The sequence below is a fragment of the Ranitomeya imitator genome, chromosome 1 (assembly GCF_032444005.1).
Source record: "Ranitomeya imitator isolate aRanImi1 chromosome 1, aRanImi1.pri, whole genome shotgun sequence".
NCBI lineage: Eukaryota > Metazoa > Chordata > Amphibia > Anura > Dendrobatidae > Ranitomeya > Ranitomeya imitator.
In genome coordinates, this window is record NC_091282.1 from 768,305,245 (window position 1) to 768,322,953 (window position 17,709).

A 17,709-nucleotide genomic window follows, 5' to 3' on the forward strand; every position below is an offset into this window, starting at 1 on the left:
GAGGAGGGTGATGGTTGGATGGATGTGAGGAGGGTGATGGATAGATGGATGTGAGGAGGGTGATGGATAGAAGGATTTGAGATGGGTGATGGATGGATGGATGTGAGGAGGGTGATGGATGGATGGATGTGAGGAGGGTGATGGATGGATGGATGTGAGGAGGGTGATGGATAGAAGGATTTGAGATGGGTGATGGATGGATGGATGGATGTGAGGAGGGTGATGGATGGATGGATTTGAGATGGGTGATGGATGGATGGATGTGAGGAGGGTGATGGATGGATGGATGTGAGGAGGGTGATGGATGGATGGATGTGAGGAGGGTGATGGATGGATGGATTTGAGATGGGTGATGGATGGATGGATGTGAGGAGGGTGATGGGTGGATGATGGATGGATGTTAGAAGGGTGATGGATGGATGGATGTGAGGAGGGTGATGGATAGATGGATTTGAGGAGGGTGATGGATGGATGGATGTGAGGAGGGTGATGGATGGATGGATTTGAGATGGGTGATGGATGGATGGATGTGAGGAGGGTGATGGATGGATGGATGGATGTGAGGAGGTGATGGATGGATGGATGTGAGGAGGGTGATGGATAGAAGGATTTGAGATGGGTGATGGTTGGATGGATGTGAGGAAGGTGATGGATGGATGGATGTGAGGAAGGTGATGGATGGATGGATGGATGGATGTGAGGAGGGTGATAGTTGGATGATGTGAGGAGGGTGATGGATGGATGTGAGGGTGATGGGAGCACACAGAGGTGTATCAGGCAGATGATCGGTGGGTTACAGACACGTCAGAGCCACGGTCCCCGGTGCAGACCCCCCACCCTCCCGCAAACCTTTTTCCTCCGGCTCCGCTGATTGGTCGCTCACTTCTCACCTTTGGATAAAAAACCGAGGAGGAGCCGGAGCCGAGGAGCAGACCGAGAAGGATGACCGGGAGAGAGGGCCCCCCCGCCGTCCCCAGGAGCACCGGCTTTGGGATACAGGAGATATTGGGATTGAACAAGGACCCCCCGACGCCCCCGAGGGGCCACCTGCACGCTCTGCCCCCGGGGGCCCACCTGCTGGCCGCTCGCTCCGGCCTCGGGCTTCTGGCGGCGGGCGGCATCCCCGGCTTTTACACCCAGCCTCTGCTTGTGGAGCATCATGGGGTGAGGGGGCAGCAGCCGGGGGGCAGGAGCCCGGGCCCCGAGGAGGAGGGAAGCCGCACCTGCAGCTCAGGTGAGGGACCGGACACCGACAATACCGACACTGTAATAGCAGACAGAGCCGCAGCCGTGTACCTGAGACCCGAGAAATAGACGCAGGCTCAGACACAGCTGTGTGGCCAGTGACAAGTTATACCACTCAGGGGTTAATAGCATTTATAACACAGGAATCATTTCCCGCGATTATTGGGGAGACGGATTATCAACCGGCAGAATATTCCCCCGAGAGCCGCCCATAATCCGGCAATAATACGCAGATGTACGATGTCGCCGTTCTATGTCTGTATAGCACACAGTCCTGATAGCGGCACGATATGTACACGACACAGTCCTGGTAATGACACGATATCTACACAACACCGTCCCGATCGTGACATCCCACTAGTGAGTCTGCCAGGATCGTGACAAATATCGGACGATAACAGCACAGATTGTCGGCCGCATTCGTCTAGGTCCATTTGTGAAATCCATGCTTTACGGTGATTGTGACCGAAACAAAGACACAATATCACGATACCACAACCGACACTGTTACCGGAAAATGTAAAAGCTGGAAAAAAAAAAGTCACAGAAAAAAGCAAGAGGGAAAAAACAAAAGTCAGGAGCTGAAGGGTTAACAGCTCATCATTATTATATGCGTGATGTATATATGAATTATCAGAATTATATGTGTGATGTGTATATGAATTATCAATATTATATGTGTAATGTGTATATAAATTATCAGTATTATGTGTGTGATGTGTATATGAATTATCAGAATTATATGTGTGATATGTATATGAATTATCAGAATTATGTGTGATGTGTAAATAAATTATCAGAATTATATGTGTGATGTGTATATATGAATTATCAGTATATGTGATGTGAATTATCAGTATTATATATGTTATGTGTACATGAGTTATCAGTATTATATGTGTGATGTGTAAATAGTTTTCTACGTGTGATGTGTATATGAATTATCAGAATTGTATGTGTGATGTGTATATGAATTCACTATTATATATGTGATGTATGTATAAATTATCAGTATTATATGTGTTATGTGTATATGAATTATTAGAATTAGATGTGTGATGTGTACATGAAACATCAGTATTATGTGTGGTGTGTAAATAAATGATCAGCATTTTATGTGTGATGTTTATATGAATTATTAGAATTAAATGTTTGATGTGTATATGAATTATCAGTATTATATGGGTGAAGTGTATATGAATTTTGGGTATTATATGTGTTATCTGTATGTGAATTATCAGTATTACATGTGTGATGTGTATATAAATTATTATATGTGTCATGTATACAGGAATTATCAGTATTATGTGTGTGATGTGTATGTGAATTATCAGTATTTTATGTGTGATGTGTAAATAGATTATCAGTATTATATTTGTGATGTTTATATGAATTAGCAGTATTAAATGGTTAATGTGTATATGATTTATCAAAATTATATGTGTCATGTGTATATGAATTATCTTTATTACATGTGTGATGTGTATATGAATTATCAGAATTATATGTGCAATGTTTATTTAAATTATCAGTATTATATGTGTGATGTGTATATGAATTATCAGTATTGTATGTGTGATGTTTATATGAATTGATGTGTATATGAATTATCAAAATTATATGTGTGATGTGTATATGAATTATCAGTATTGTATGTGTGATGTGTATATGAATGATCAGTATTATATGTGTGATGTGTATATCAATCAGTATTAAAGTGTGAAAGTGTGATGTTTGTATAAATTGTCAGTATTTTATGTGTCATGTGTACATGAATTATCAGAATTATATGAGATGTGTGATCTGTATTGGAATTATCAGTATTAAATGTTTGATGTATACATGAATTATCAGAATTGTATGTGTGATGTGTACATGAATTATCAGAATTAGATGTGTGATGTGTACATTAATTATCAGAATTAGATGTGTGATGTGTACATGAATTATACATATTAAATGTGTGTGTTATTTAAATTATTATTATTATATGTTTGATGTGTATATGAATTATCAGAATTAGATGTGTGATGTGTATATGTATTATCAATATTATATGTGTGATGTGTGTATAAATTATCAGAATTATATGTGTCATGTGTATATGAATTAGCAACATTATGTGTGATGTGTATATGAATTATCAGTATATGTGTGATGTGTAAATAAATTATCAGTATTTTATGTGTGATGTTTATACTAATTATCAGTGTTAAATGTTTGATGTGTATATAAATTATCAGAATTACATGTGTGATGTGTATATCAATCAGTCTTAATGTGTGTATAAATTGTCAGTATTTTATGTGCCATGTGTACATGAATTATCAGAATTAGATGTGTATATGAATTATCAATATTATGTGTGACGTGTAAATGAATTATCGTATTTTATGTGTGATGTTTATATTAATTATCAGTGTTAAATGTTTGATGTGTATATAAAATATCTGAATTATATGTGTGATGTGTATATGAATTATCAATATTATATGTGTGGTGTATATAAATTATCAGAATTATATGTGTCATGTATATATGAATTATCAGAATTAGATGTGTGATGTGTACATGAATTATAAGATTTATATGTGTGATATGTACATAAATTATCAGTACTATATGTGTGATGTGTATATGAATTATCAGAATTAGATGCGTGATGTGTATATGAATTATCAATATGTGTGATGTGTATATGAATTATCAGCATTTTATGTGTGATGTTTATATGAATTATCAGTGTTAAATCTTTGATGTGTATATAAATTATCAGAATTATATGTGTGATGTGTGATCTGTATAGGAATTATCAGAATTGTATGTGTGATGTGTACATGAATTATCAGAATTAGATGTGTGATGTGTAAATGAATTATAAATATTAAATGTGTGATGTGTTATTTACATTTTCAGTATTATATGTTTGATGTGTATATGAATTATCAGAATTAGATGTGTGATGTGTATATGAATTATCAATATTATGTGTGATGTGTAAATGAATTATCAGTATTTTATGTGTGATGTTTATATGAATTATCAGTGTTAAATATTTGATGTGTATATAAATTTTCAGAATTATATGTGTGATGTGTATACGAATTATCAGAATTAGATGTGTGATGTGTACATGAATTATCAGAATTAGATGCGTGATGTGTATATGAATTATCAATATTATATGTGTGATGTGTACATAAATTATCAGAATTATATGTGTCATGTATATATGAATTATCAGAATTAGATGTGTGATGTGTACATGAATTATAAGTATTATATGTGATGTTATATAAATTATCAGTACTATATGTGTGATGTGTATATGAATTATCAGTATTATACAGCTCTGGAAAAAAAGAGACCACTGCAAAATGTTCAGTTTGTCTGATTTTTCTCCTTATAGGTATATTTTTGAGTAAAATGTCAATTGTTATTTTATTCTATAAACTTCTGACAACATGTCTCCGAATTTTCAAGCAATAAATTTTCAATTTTTTTCTGAAAAGGAGAAATGGTCAAAATTAAAAATAAACAATCGGTGCTTTCAGATCTCAAATAATGCAAAGAAAACAAGTTCATATCATTTAGAAACAACAATACTAATGTTTTATCTCAGGAAGAGATCAGAAATCAATATTTTGTGGAATAACCATGATTTTTAATCACAGCTATCATGTGTCTTGGCATGCTTTCCACCAGTCTTTCACACTGCTTCTGGCGCAAAAATGTAAGCAGTTCTTTGATGGCTTGTTGTGACTATTGATCATCCTCTTGATTACATTCCAGAGGTTTTCAATGGGGTTCAGGTCTGGAGATTGGGCTGCCCATGACAGGGTTTTGATGTGGTGGTCTCTTAATTTTTGCCAGAGTTGTATGTGTGATTTGTTTATGAATTATCAGTATTATATGTGTGATGTGTATATAAATAATCAGTATTATATGTGTGATGTGTATATGAATTATCAGTATTATATGTGTGATGTGTATATAAATAATCAGTATTATATGTGTGATGTGTATATGAATTATCAGTATTATATGTGTGATGTGTATATGAATTATCAGTATTATATGTGTGATGTGTATATGAATTATCAGTATTATATGTGTGATGTGTATATGAATTATTACATGTGGCATGTGTACATGAATTATCAGAATTATATGTGATGTGTATATGAATTATCAGAATTATATGTGATGTGTATATGAATTATCAGTATTATATGTGTGATATTTACATGAGTTATCAGTGTGATGAACCTGCACTTCGCCACTTTGCCTGACGTCACTATTACGTCGGAGGGATCACGCAGTACGGTCTCCTCAATTGCACCAATGTGATGCTTCACATCCCCCGGTGACATGTAAGGTCAGTTTGGCACAGTCTTACCCAGACACCCCCTGTCCACATGGGACCAGGGATGCATGGGGTCCCAGGCAGCCGCTGATGTGGCACTATACTCACTCACAACCCTGACAGGCTGAGAGGCCCCTTTCACTAGCACCAGTGAAACAGAGCACTGCCAGCCTGGTAGCACTGTCACTAGTTTAGATATAAACCCGATTCTTTAAGGGAATTATATAGGGCCAGAAACCAGCCCTGGTGGTATGGAATGTTAAAACCGAGAACACGATGTGTGGATTCGTGGATCAAGATAAAAGAGCAGACCAAGGTTAAAGTATATATTTAATTTACCTTAATGGTACACTAGACAATACACTATATATACAATGGCTATAAATACCGATAAGTATAAGTATACAAGTATAGAAATACAGGTGGTAGTACATAAGTGCAAGCAGATAATACAAAAGTCAGTTACCAGCTTGATGTACAGCCATAGGATGCTGAAAACCATATAGGGGGTGTGGGTGCCAACTATTTCCGCTTCCTTCCAGCACGCTGCACGCCGCAACCTCCCTTGACAGAGAACGAAGGCCCACATTGTCGTACATGCACTTAACCCCTTGGTCACTTCCTCCCCCTTCTCCTGGACAGTCCTAGTCTCTTTCTCACTTGCTCTGGCAAATTAAACTTCAAAACCTATGATGGATCATAACTTTATAACTCTCTCTCTCTCTCTATATATATATATCTACTATATAATTGTCTAAGGGTCACTTCCGTCTTTCTGTCTGTCCTTCTGTCTGTCCTTCTGTCTTTCTGTCATGGATATTCATTGGTCGCGGCCTCTGTCATGGAATACAAGTCGCTGATTGGTCGTGGCAAAACCCCCACGACCATTGCCACGACCAATCAGACGGGCGCAGTGCGGCGGCAACATGGCCGCTCCTTCCTCCCCGCAGTCAGTGCCCGCTCCGTACTCCCCTCCAGTCAGCGCTCACACAGGGTTAATGGCAGCGCTAATGGACCGCGTTATGCCACAATGTAACGCACTCCATTAACGCTGCTATTAACCCTGTGTGACCAACTTTTTTACTATTGAGGCTGCCTATGCAGCCTCAATAGTAAAAAGATCTAATGTTAAAAATAATTTAAAAAAATAAAAAATCATCATATACTCACCTTCCGGCGCCTTTCCCGCTCCTCGCGACGCTCCGGTGACCGCTCCATGCAAGCGGCAGGTTCCGGTGGCAAGGATGGTATGCGACAAGGACCTGCCATGACGTCACGGTCATGTGACTGCAACGTCATCACAGGTCCTGCGAGAAGGACCTGCCATGACGTCACGGTCATGTGACCGCTATGTCATCACAGGTCCTGCGCCCATACCAACCCTGGGACTGGAAGCTGCCGCGTGCACCGCACACAGGGCCAGGACTTCAACGGAGGGTGAGTATATGTTTATTTTTTATTTTAAGTCTGTATACTACGTGGCTCTGTGCTGTATACTCTGGCTGGGCAATATACTACGTGGCTGGGCAATATATTACATGGCTGGGCAATATACTACGTGGCTGGGCAATATACTACCTTGGACGTGCATATTCTAGAATACCCGATGCGTTAGAATCGGGCCACCATCTAATATATATATATATAAATAACCTTTATAGAGATGAGATAGAGATATAACTTCTATAATTATATAGCTTACATATAACTATATATATTATATATTATTATATAATATATATTATATTATTATATAATATATATATTATATATATATAATTATATAACATATAATTTATAGAGATGATTTTGATACCATCAGATATGGCCAGGCCCTCATTACACTTGTAGACAAAACATATCTTCGCTAGCTGGCTTTTACTAGCTTTTCTATGTATCTCCCTACCCTTGGGTGATAGAACAAGTTCAGAGCCTGGCGGGTATTCGGCCTGTTCCTGTAATCTCAAAAATATAATCACTATACAGCTAGGTGATTGTCGAAGAGGTTACCCAGACTCTCAGGTACTTTTTTCCTCATTCCCTAAAGAATTGTTTGAAGTGGAACTTAAGGTACCTTCACACTGAACAACTTAACAATGATATCGCTAGCGATCCGTGACGTTGCAGCGTCCTGGCTAGCGATATCATTGTGTTTGACATGCAGCAGCGATCTAGATCCTGCTGTGACATCGTTGGTCGGAGCAGAAAGGCCAGAACTTTATTTCGTCGCTGGATCTCCCGCAGACATCACTGAATCGGCGTGTGTGACGCCGATTCAGCGATGTCTTCACTGGTAACCAGGGTAAACATCGGGTTACTAAGCACAGGGCCACGCTTAGTAACCCGATGTTTACCCTGGTTACCAGTGTAAATGTAAAAAAACCAAACACTACATACTTACATTCCGGTGTCTGTCGCGTCCCCCGGCGTTCTGCTTCCCTGGCTGGAGACCGCGATCTTCCCCGCCACTGCCACTGATCTCCACTCCGTCCTCCGTCCTGTCCTCTGCTCCCCTCTGTCCTCTGTCCGCTCCCCTTGCAGTCCGATCTCACCCCCCCATGGTCCGATCTCACCCTCCCTTACCTACCGAGCTCCGGTAACCCTCCTGGTGTCTGTCCGTCTTCTCCATGGGTGCCGCCATCTTCCAAAATGGCTGGCGCATGCGCAGTTCGCCCACCGAATCTGCCGGCCGGCAGATTCATTCCAGGTACATTTTTATCACTGTGATAAAACCTATCACAGTGATCAAAATAAGAAAAATAGTAAATAAACCCCCCTTTATCACCCCCATAGGTAGGGAAAATAGTGAAATAAAGAAAATATATTTACTTTTATTTTTCCACTAGGGTTAGAACTAGGGTTAGGGTTAGAACTAGGGTTAGGGTTGCAGTTAGGGTTAGGGTTGCAATTAGGGTTAGGGTTAGAATTAGGGTTAGAATTAGGGTTAGGGTTGCAATTAGGGTTAGGGTTGCAATTAGGGTTAGGGTTGTAATTAGGGTTAGAATTAGAGTTAGGGTTGCAATTAGGGTTAGAATTAGAGTTAGGGTTGCAATTAGGGTTAGGGTTAGAATTAGGGTTAGGGTTGCAATTAAGGTTAGGGTTAGAATTAGGGTTAGGGTTAGAATTAGGCTATGTGCACACGGTGCGGGGGCACATAGCCTTAGGGTTAGGGTTGGAATTAGAGTTAGGGTTGGAATTAGGGTTAGGGTTGGAAATAAGGTTAAGATTAGGGTTAGGGGTGTGTTGGGGTTAGGGTTAGGCTTGTGGTTAAGGTTATGGTTAGGGTTGGGATTAGAGTTAGGGGTGTGTTGGGGTTAGAGTTGTGGTTAGGGTTAGGGTTGGGATTAGGTTTAGGGTTAGAATTAGGGTTAGGGTTGCAATTAAGGTTAGGGTTAGAATTAAGGTTAGAATTAGGCTATGTGCACACGGTGCGGATTTGGCTGCGGATCCACAGCGGATTGGCCGCTGCAGATTCGTAGCAGTTTTCCATCACGTTTACAGTACCATGTAAACCTATGGAAAACCAAATCCGCTGTGCCCATGGTGTGGAAAATACCGCGTGGAAACACTGCATTGTATTTTCCGCAGCATGTCAATTCTTTGTGCGGATTCCACAGCGTTTTACACCTGTTCCTCAATAGGAATCTGCAGGTGAAATCTGCACAAAAAAACACTGGAAATCCGTGGTAAATCCGCAGGTAAAACGCAGTGCATTTTACATGCAGATATCCGTGGTAAATCCGCAGGTAAAACGCAGTGCATTTTACATGCAGATTTTTCAAAAACGGTGCAGAAAAATCCTCACACGAATCCGCAACGGGGGCACATAGCCTTAGGGTTAGGGTTGGAATTAGAGTTAGGGTTGGAATTAGGGTTAGGGTTGGAAATAAGGTTAAGATTAGGGTTGGGGGTGTGTTGGGGTTAGGGTTAGGCTTGTGGTTAGGGTTATGGTTAGGGTTGGGATTAGGGTTAGGGGTGTGTTGGGGTTAGGGTTGTGGTTAGGGTTAGGGTTGGGATTAGGTTTAGGGGTGTGTTGGGGTTAGGGTTGTGGTTAGGGGTGTGTTGTGGTTAGGTTTGTGATTAGGGTTATGGCTAGAGTTGGGATTAGGGTGAGGGTTGTGTTGGGGTTAGTGTTGGAGTTAGAATTGAGGGGTTTCCACTGTGTAGGCACATCAGGGGTCTCCAAACGTGACATGGCGCCACCATTGATTCCAGCCAATCTTCCGTTCAAAAAGTCAAATGGTGCTCCCTCCCTTCCAAGCTCCGACGTGTGCCCAAACAGTGTTTTACCCCTATATATGGGGTATCAGCGTACTCAGGACAAATTCGACAACAACTATTCGGGTCCAATTTCTCCTGTTACCCTTGTGAAAATAAAAAATTGCTTGCTATAAAATAATTTTTGAGGAAAGAAAAATTATTTTTTATTTTCATGGCTCTGCATTATAAACTTCTGGGAAGCACTTGGGGGTTCAAAGTGCTCACAACACATCTAGATAAGTTCCTTGGGGTCTAGTTTCCAAAATGGGGTTACTTGTGGTGGTTTCTACTGTTTAGGCACATCAGGGGCTCTGCAAACGTAACATGACGCCCGCAGACCATTCCATCAAAGTCTGCATTCCAAAACGTCACTACTTCCCTTCTGAGCCCTGACGTGTGCCCAAACAGTGGTTCCCCCCACATATGGGTTTATCAGCGTACTCAGGACAAACTGAACAACAACTTTTTGGGGTCCAATTTCTAATGTTACCCTTGTGAAGATAAAAAATTGTGGGCTAAAAATTAATCTTTGAGGAAAGAAAACTGATTTTTTACTTTCACGGCTCTGCGTTCTAAACTTCTGTGAAGCACTTGGGGGTTCAAATTGCTCACCGCACATCTAGATTAGTTCCTTGGGAGGTCTAGTTTCCAAAATGAGGTCACTTGTGGGGGAGCTCCAATCTTTAGGCACACAGGGGCTCTCCAAACGTGACATGATGTCCACTAACGGAGCTAATTTTTCATTCAAAAGTCAAATGGCGCTCCTTCCCTTCCAAGCCTTGCCGTGTGTCCAAACAGTGGTTTACCCCCATATGTGAGGTACCGTGCACTCAGGAGAAATTGCCCAACAAATTTTAGGATCCATTTTATCCTGTTGTCCATGTGAAAATGAAAAAATTGAGGCTAAATGAATTTTTTTGTGAAAAAAACTTACTTTTTCATTTTTACGGATCAAGTTGTGAAGCACCTGGGGGTTCAAAGTGCTCACTATGCATCTAGATAAGTTCCTTGGGGGGTCTAGTTTCCAAAATGGGGTCACTTGTGGGGGAGCTCCAATCTTTAGGCACACAGGGGCTCTCCAAACGCGACATGGTGTCCACTAAAGATTGGAGCCAATTTTTCATTCAAAAAGTCAAATGGCGCTCCTTCACTTCCGAGCCCTGTCGTGCACCCAAACAGTGGTTCCCCCCACATATGGGGTATCGGCGTACTCAGGACAAATTGTACAATAACTTTCAGGGTCCAGTTTCTCCTTTTACCCTTGGGAAAATAACAAAAAATTGTTGCTAAAAGATAATTTTTGTGACTAAAAAGTTAAATGTTCATTTTTTCCTTCCATGTTGCTTCTGCTGCTGTGAAGCACCTGAAGGGTTAATAAACTTATTGAACATGGATTTGAGCACCTTGAGGGGTGAAGTTTTTAGATTGGTGTCACTTTTGGGTATGTTCAGCCATATAGATGCCTCAAACTGACTTCAAAAGTGAGGTGGTCGCTGAAAAAAATGGTTTTGTAAATTTTGTTGTAAAATTGAGAAATCGCTGGTCAAATTTTAACCCTTATAACTTCCTAGCAAAAAAAAATTTGATTTCCAAAATTGTGCTGATGTAAAGTAGACATGTGGGTAATGTTATTTATTAACTATTTTGTATCACATAACTCTCTGGTTTAACAGAATGAAAATTAAAAATTTGAAAATTGCAACATTTTCACCAAATTTCCATTTTTTTCACAAATAAATGCAAAAATTATTTATGTCATGAAAAAACAGTATCAGAACCGCTAGGATCCGTTGAAAATGATTCACATTAAAATCCTTTTTGATCACTAAAGATGAGTGCTGGGTTTACTTAATATATTAAAGGGAACCTGTCACCCCGTTTTTTGAGATTGAGCTATAAATACTGTTAAATAAGGCCTGCGCTGTGCGTTACTATAGTGTATGTAGTGTACCCTGATTCCCCATGTATGCTGAGAAATACATTACCAAAGTCGCCGTTTTCGCCTGTCAATCAGGCTGGTCTGGTCAGGTGGGCGTGTTCACAGCGCTCTTTTCTTCCCCAGCTTTCCGTTGGTGGCGTAGTGGTGTGCGCATGTCCAGAGTTCCGACTTCCCTGCGCCCACGTGAAGACACAGCGCGCGATCTGCGCTGTAATCCCTTGCATCGGTGGGGGCGGCCATCTTCCTGGGGCCGCGCGTGCGCAGATGGAGTGCTCTGCTGCACGGGGCTTCAGGAAAATGGCCGCGGGATGCCGCGCGTGCGCATTAGAGATCGCGGCGGCCATTTTCCCAAAGCCGAGATGCAAACTCGGCTTTGGGAAAATGGCCGCCGCGATCTCTAATGCGCACGCGCGGCATCCCGCGGCCATTTTCCTGAAGCCCCGTGCAGCAGAGCACTCCATCTGCGCACGCGCGGCCCCAGGAAGATGGCCGCCCCCACCGATGCAAGGGATTACAGCGCAGATCGCGCGCTGTGTCTTCACGTGGGCGCAGGGAAGTCGGAACTCTGGACATGCGCACACCACTACGCCACCAACGGAAAGCTGGGGAAGAAAAGAGCGCTGTGAACACGCCCACCTGACCAGACCAGCCTGATTGACAGGCGAAAACGGCGACTTTGGTAATGTATTTCTCAGCATACATGGGGAATCAGGGTACACTACATACACTATAGTAACGCACAGCGCAGGCCCTATTTAACAGTATTTATAGCTCAATCTCAAAAAACGGGGTGACAGGTTCCCTTTAAGGTCAAAATAGGCTGGGTCATGAAGGGGTTAAAGTGGGTTCCTTACACCAGGAACGTATTTCATGTTTTGTTGTGGACAATCTGCCTGCAGGACTGGTGTTAGGGTTACATAATCCTGTGATAGATTGGGAATCTTGGGACATTGTCAAATAGGGTCCTAATTGTTTTAAAATTTGCCACACTACTGTACTTGTGTCATCCGATAATCTGGAAGGTATTCCGGAGTACCTGAAGGATTTTGAGGATGTTTTTTTCCAAAAAGGAGGCTGAGGTCTTACGACCACATGGTCCTTTTGACTGTACTAAAAGGAGGCTGAGGTCTTACCACCACACCGCCCTTTTGACTGTATTAAGGTTCCAGGTGCTAAATTGCCCAAGGCCCGTCTGTTCAACGTCTCTGGCCTATAGCGAACTGCTATGAAGGAGTATATTTCCGAAAGATTATGTAAAGGCCACATTCGTCCCGCTGTCTCTCCTGTGGCAGGTGGATTCTTTTTTGTAAAAAAAAAAAAAAGATGGTGGTTTGCTGGCATGCCTCGATTTTCGTGAATTAAATAAAATCACAGTGAGAAATACCTATCCCCTCCCGCTCATCCTTGATTTGTACAATCAATTGTCAAGGGCCAAATGGTTTTCTAAATTGGACCTCAGGGGAGCATATAGTGCAATCCATATTTGGGAGGGGATGAGTGGAAAATGGCATTTCTCACTTCTGAAGGGTTGTTTGAGAATTTGGTTATGCCCTTTGGTCTCACTAATGTGCCAGCTGTTTTTGAGAATTTTATTAACCATGTATTTTCTGATTTTATTGGGCGCTTTATGGTGGTGTATTTTGATAATATCCTTGTGTTTTCATCTAACAAACAAATTCACATGGATCATGTACGTGCAGTTCTCCAGAGGTTACGGGAGAACTCGCTCATTGGAAAACCTGAAATTGCAAATTTTTTGTCTAAGAATTGTCCTTTCTGGGGTTCATTCTGTCTGACAGGGGGTTTCGTATGGACCATGGGAAGGTACAGGCCATTGTGGATTGGGTGCAACCCAGAGACTTAAAGGGTCTTCAATGTTTATAGGAAATTCATTAAGGGGTTTTCAAAGGTGGTCAAGCCCCTCATGGATATAACTCGTAAGGGGGCTGATCTCAAAAACTGGTCAGTTCCGGCTGTGGAGGCGTTTGCTTTATTACAGAAATGCTTTATGTCTGCCCCTGTTTTGGTCCAGCCTGATCCATCTGAACCGTTCATCTTTGAGGTGGATGCATCAGAGGTGGGGGTGGGGGCGGTGTTGTCCCAATGACCCGCCACTTTGGCCAACTTGAGGCCCTGTGCTTTCTTCTCCAAAAAATTCTCTCTGGCTGAGAGGAATTATGATGTTGGGAATTGGGAGTTTTAGCTATCAAGTTGGCCTTTGAAGAATGAAGGCACTTTTTAAAGGAGGCTATTCATCGGATCATGGTGATTACGGACCACAAGAAACTGTCTTAGGCTGCCGTCACACTAGCAGTATTTGGTCAGTATTTTACATCAGTATTTGTAAGCCAAAACCAGGAGTGGGTGATAAATGCAGAAGTGGTGCATATGTTTCTAGTATACTTTTTCTCTAATTGTTCCATTCCTGGTTTTGGCTTCCAAATACTGATGTAAAATACTGACCAAATACTGCTAGTGTGACGGCAGCCTTATATTGAGTCAGCCAAGTGTTTGACTCCCAGACAGGCTAAGTGGTCACTTTTTTTCACGCTTTAATTTTTCTATCACTTTTCAGCCTGGTTCCAAGAATGTCAAGGCGGATGCCTTATCCCGCAGCTTGGATCCGATATCACCTCCTGAACCTCCTTCCTCCATTCTTCAGCATGGGGTGGTCATGACAGTGGTGTCCTCAGAATTGGAGCAGAAGATTCACGAGGCTCAGTCTCTTGCTCCTCCGTCATTGCCTGACAACAAGCTCTTTGTTCCGGTCCAGTACCAGTTGAGGGTGATCCAGGAATTCCATGATTCTGCTCTTAGTGGGCAACCTGGAATCTTGGCCACTCGTAAAGCTATTGCTAGGCTGTTTTGGTGGTCCTCTATGTTTCTGATGTTGCCGTATTTGTGTCTTCCTGTGATACTTGTGCCCTTGCTAAAAGCTCTCATAACCGGCTGGCCAGGGAATTGGTGCCATTGACAATTCCAGATAGACCTTGGACTCATTTGTCCATGGACTTTATCACTGATCTCCTTCCTTCCAATGGCAAATCTGTTGTCTGGGTGGTGGTGGATAGATTCAGTAAATAAGTGCATTTTGTACCTTTGGCGGGACTGCCCAATGTTGAAGCACTTTCTAGTTTGTTTGTTCAGCATGTGGTGCGATTGCATTGTGTGCCTTTGAATGTGGTTTCAGATAGAGGGGTACAATTTGTGTCCACATTCTGGAGGGCTTTTTGTTAAAGATTAGGTATTACTTTGACCTCCTCAGCCTATCATCCCGAAACTAATGGTCAGGCGAAGAGGACCAATCAGTCTCTTGAGCAAATTTAGCGGTTTCTTGCGACGTCCCTGCAGGACAATTGGTGTTCTTTGTTACCAGTGGCTGAGTTTGCCTTTAATAATCGTATTAAGCAGTCCACAGGCACATCTCCGTTCTTTTGTAATTATGGCTTTCATCCCCATTTTGGTGAGTTTTCCAGGAAGGACTCTGGGTGTCCAGGGGCTGATCAAGCCATTCAGCGGCTGAGGGAGGTATGGGGCGAGGTTCAGAGAAACATTGGGGAAGCTCAAGGCAAGCAAACAGTTTGCGGATAAGCGGCGATCTACAGGACCCATATTCCTGGTGGGAGATAAAGTATGGTGGTCTACCAAGAACATTCGGCTGAAAGTTCCTTTCGCTAAACTTGTCCCAGGTTTATAGGTCCTTATGAGGTAATTGAAGTTGTCAATCCAGTTGAGTTTTGCTTATCTCTACCTCCGTTGCTTTGGATCCCCAATGTATTTCAATACTTGTATTAAAATGTAATTTCAAATCTCAGAGAGACAGAAGAGTCTGGAAGTTTATTACAACTTTTGACACTCTCAGTGCAGGAATGAATGTGTCGCATGCATTTATGTATTTTTACATCAATTAAGGAATTTGCTCCTCAGACCTTGAGGGTAGTTCCGCTTCATGTCACCTGACTTATCTATGACATTATTTCTGTGCTGTGTTGTGCATAAATATGTGATTCTTCATAATTTGTATTAGTTTATGCCTGATGAAGAGACCTGAGTAGTCTCGAAAGCTTGCAATTTGTTACCATGTTTTCAGTTAGCCATTAAAAGCTGTCAACCACTGAGGACCCTCAATTCAAAATATTTTTCCAACTTAATCAAGAGGTTTAACCCATGGCACTGTAACTAGTCTCCCTGGACATGGACGGCAGAGAACATTTTTGATGAAAGGGTGTAATGCAGGATAGTCTAGATGGTGAATAAGCAGCCCCAATCAAGTTTCAAAGAAATTCAGGCTGTCCTGCAGGCTCAGGGTGCATCAGTGTCAGCAGAAACTATCCATCGACATTTGAATGAAAGGAAACGCTCTAGCAGGAGACCCAGGAGGACCCCACTACTGACACAGAGACAAATCTAGACTGCAGTTTGTCAAAATATACATGAGTAAGACAAAATCCTTCTGGGAAAGTGTCTTATGGACAGATGAGACCAAGATAGTAGAATGATGCGTTACCAACAAGCTCTGTTGACCGAGGTTCAGAGTTACTTTGCTGCCTCTGACTGTGACTGTGTGCAACGTATTGTGAAATCTGGAGATTACCAATGCATTTTGGGTCAGAATGTACGCCCAGTGTCATAAAGTTGGGTTTGCGTCTTAGGTCATGGGTCTAACAGCAGGACAATGACCCCAAACATACTTCAATTAGCACCAAAAAATGGATGGAAACAAAGCTCTGGAGAGTTCTGAAGTGGCCAGCAATGAGTCTGGATCTAGAATCCATTGAACACCTGTGGAGAGATCTTAAAATTGCTGTTGGAATAAGTTACACTTAAAATATGAGAGACCTGGAGCAGTTTGCAAAAACAGAGTTCTCCAGAACTCCAGCTGAGAGGTGATAGAAGCTTGGAGCTTGGTAATAGTTATAGGAAGCGATTGATTGCCGTTATTTATTCTGAAGGGTGTGCAACTAAATATTAAGTTGAAGGTGCTAACAATTTTGTCTGGGCCATTTTTGATGTTTTCTGTGAAATTAAGTCCAATTTACCTTTTTCTTTGTTTTTCTGTGTGGTTCCAAAACACAAATGAGAGAAATACTTCATTTTTCTGTAAAGATTTTAAAGATGCCAACTCTTTTGCCAATGACTATATGTGAAGATCTGAGGTTATGGTTTCTGTTAATTACCTAGGCAGTTTAACAATGCAATTAGCTTTATTTCTTCCGCCCACAGTCTTACAGCAAGTCCTGGAATATGGCCACGATGAGATGCCCACAGTCCAAAAGATCACAACCTGAGACCAGTAGTTCCACCGCCTCCGTATACACGATACCCACTGTCTCCCAATCTTTTGGTTGGCCCACAGCTTTTGTACCTCCCGCCGGTAAAGTCTGCAGTCACAGCCTATGCTCCTCCAAACTATGGATACGACTATGGCACATTTATCCAGCTCCAGCTGACAACCCCCCCATTCAATCATCAGTGTCCTTAAAACCTCAAGCACCCTCCTGGAATTGAGCCTGACCCTCTGTAACCCCCCCCCCCCCAAGCTAACTGTGCATTAGTGGAAGGATTGTACTGAGGCCAAGGCCCTCATCAGGGACTGCATGCTAGACTCCCTGTGCAAATTGCCTCTTCAGGGAGGAAAAGGACTAGAACTCTATAGCACCACCTGTTGGAAGCACCAATCCTACAAGTCACTGTCAACCCTCTAACGAGCCTTGCAATATGACTTTGGATAAAAGCCAAATCAGAATCTCGATTTACAGACACTGTGTTTTGGGGTATTGCCCCTTGTCAGTACAAAGTATGAGATCTGAATTGGCTAGGTGAGAGGCTCTGGACTGAAATCTAAGGGGTAATGTTTCTCTTTGTGAAGAGTGACATGGCGGCCCTGTGTTTACTATCC

At 41.8% G+C, this 17,709-nt stretch overlaps 1 protein-coding gene across 1 annotated transcript in view; it reads left to right on the top strand.

Moving 5' to 3' along the window:
• Nucleotides 1-931: 931 nt before the first annotated feature.
• VSX2 (visual system homeobox 2) overlaps nt 932-17,709 on the top strand; it is a 179,974-nt gene continuing 163,196 nt past the window's right edge. Inside the window, exon 1 of the mRNA XM_069733519.1 lies at nt 932-1,234. Coding sequence (XP_069589620.1) covers nt 943-1,234 — 292 coding nt within the window. The 5' untranslated portion in view covers nt 932-942. The remainder of the gene's footprint in view (nt 1,235-17,709) is intronic.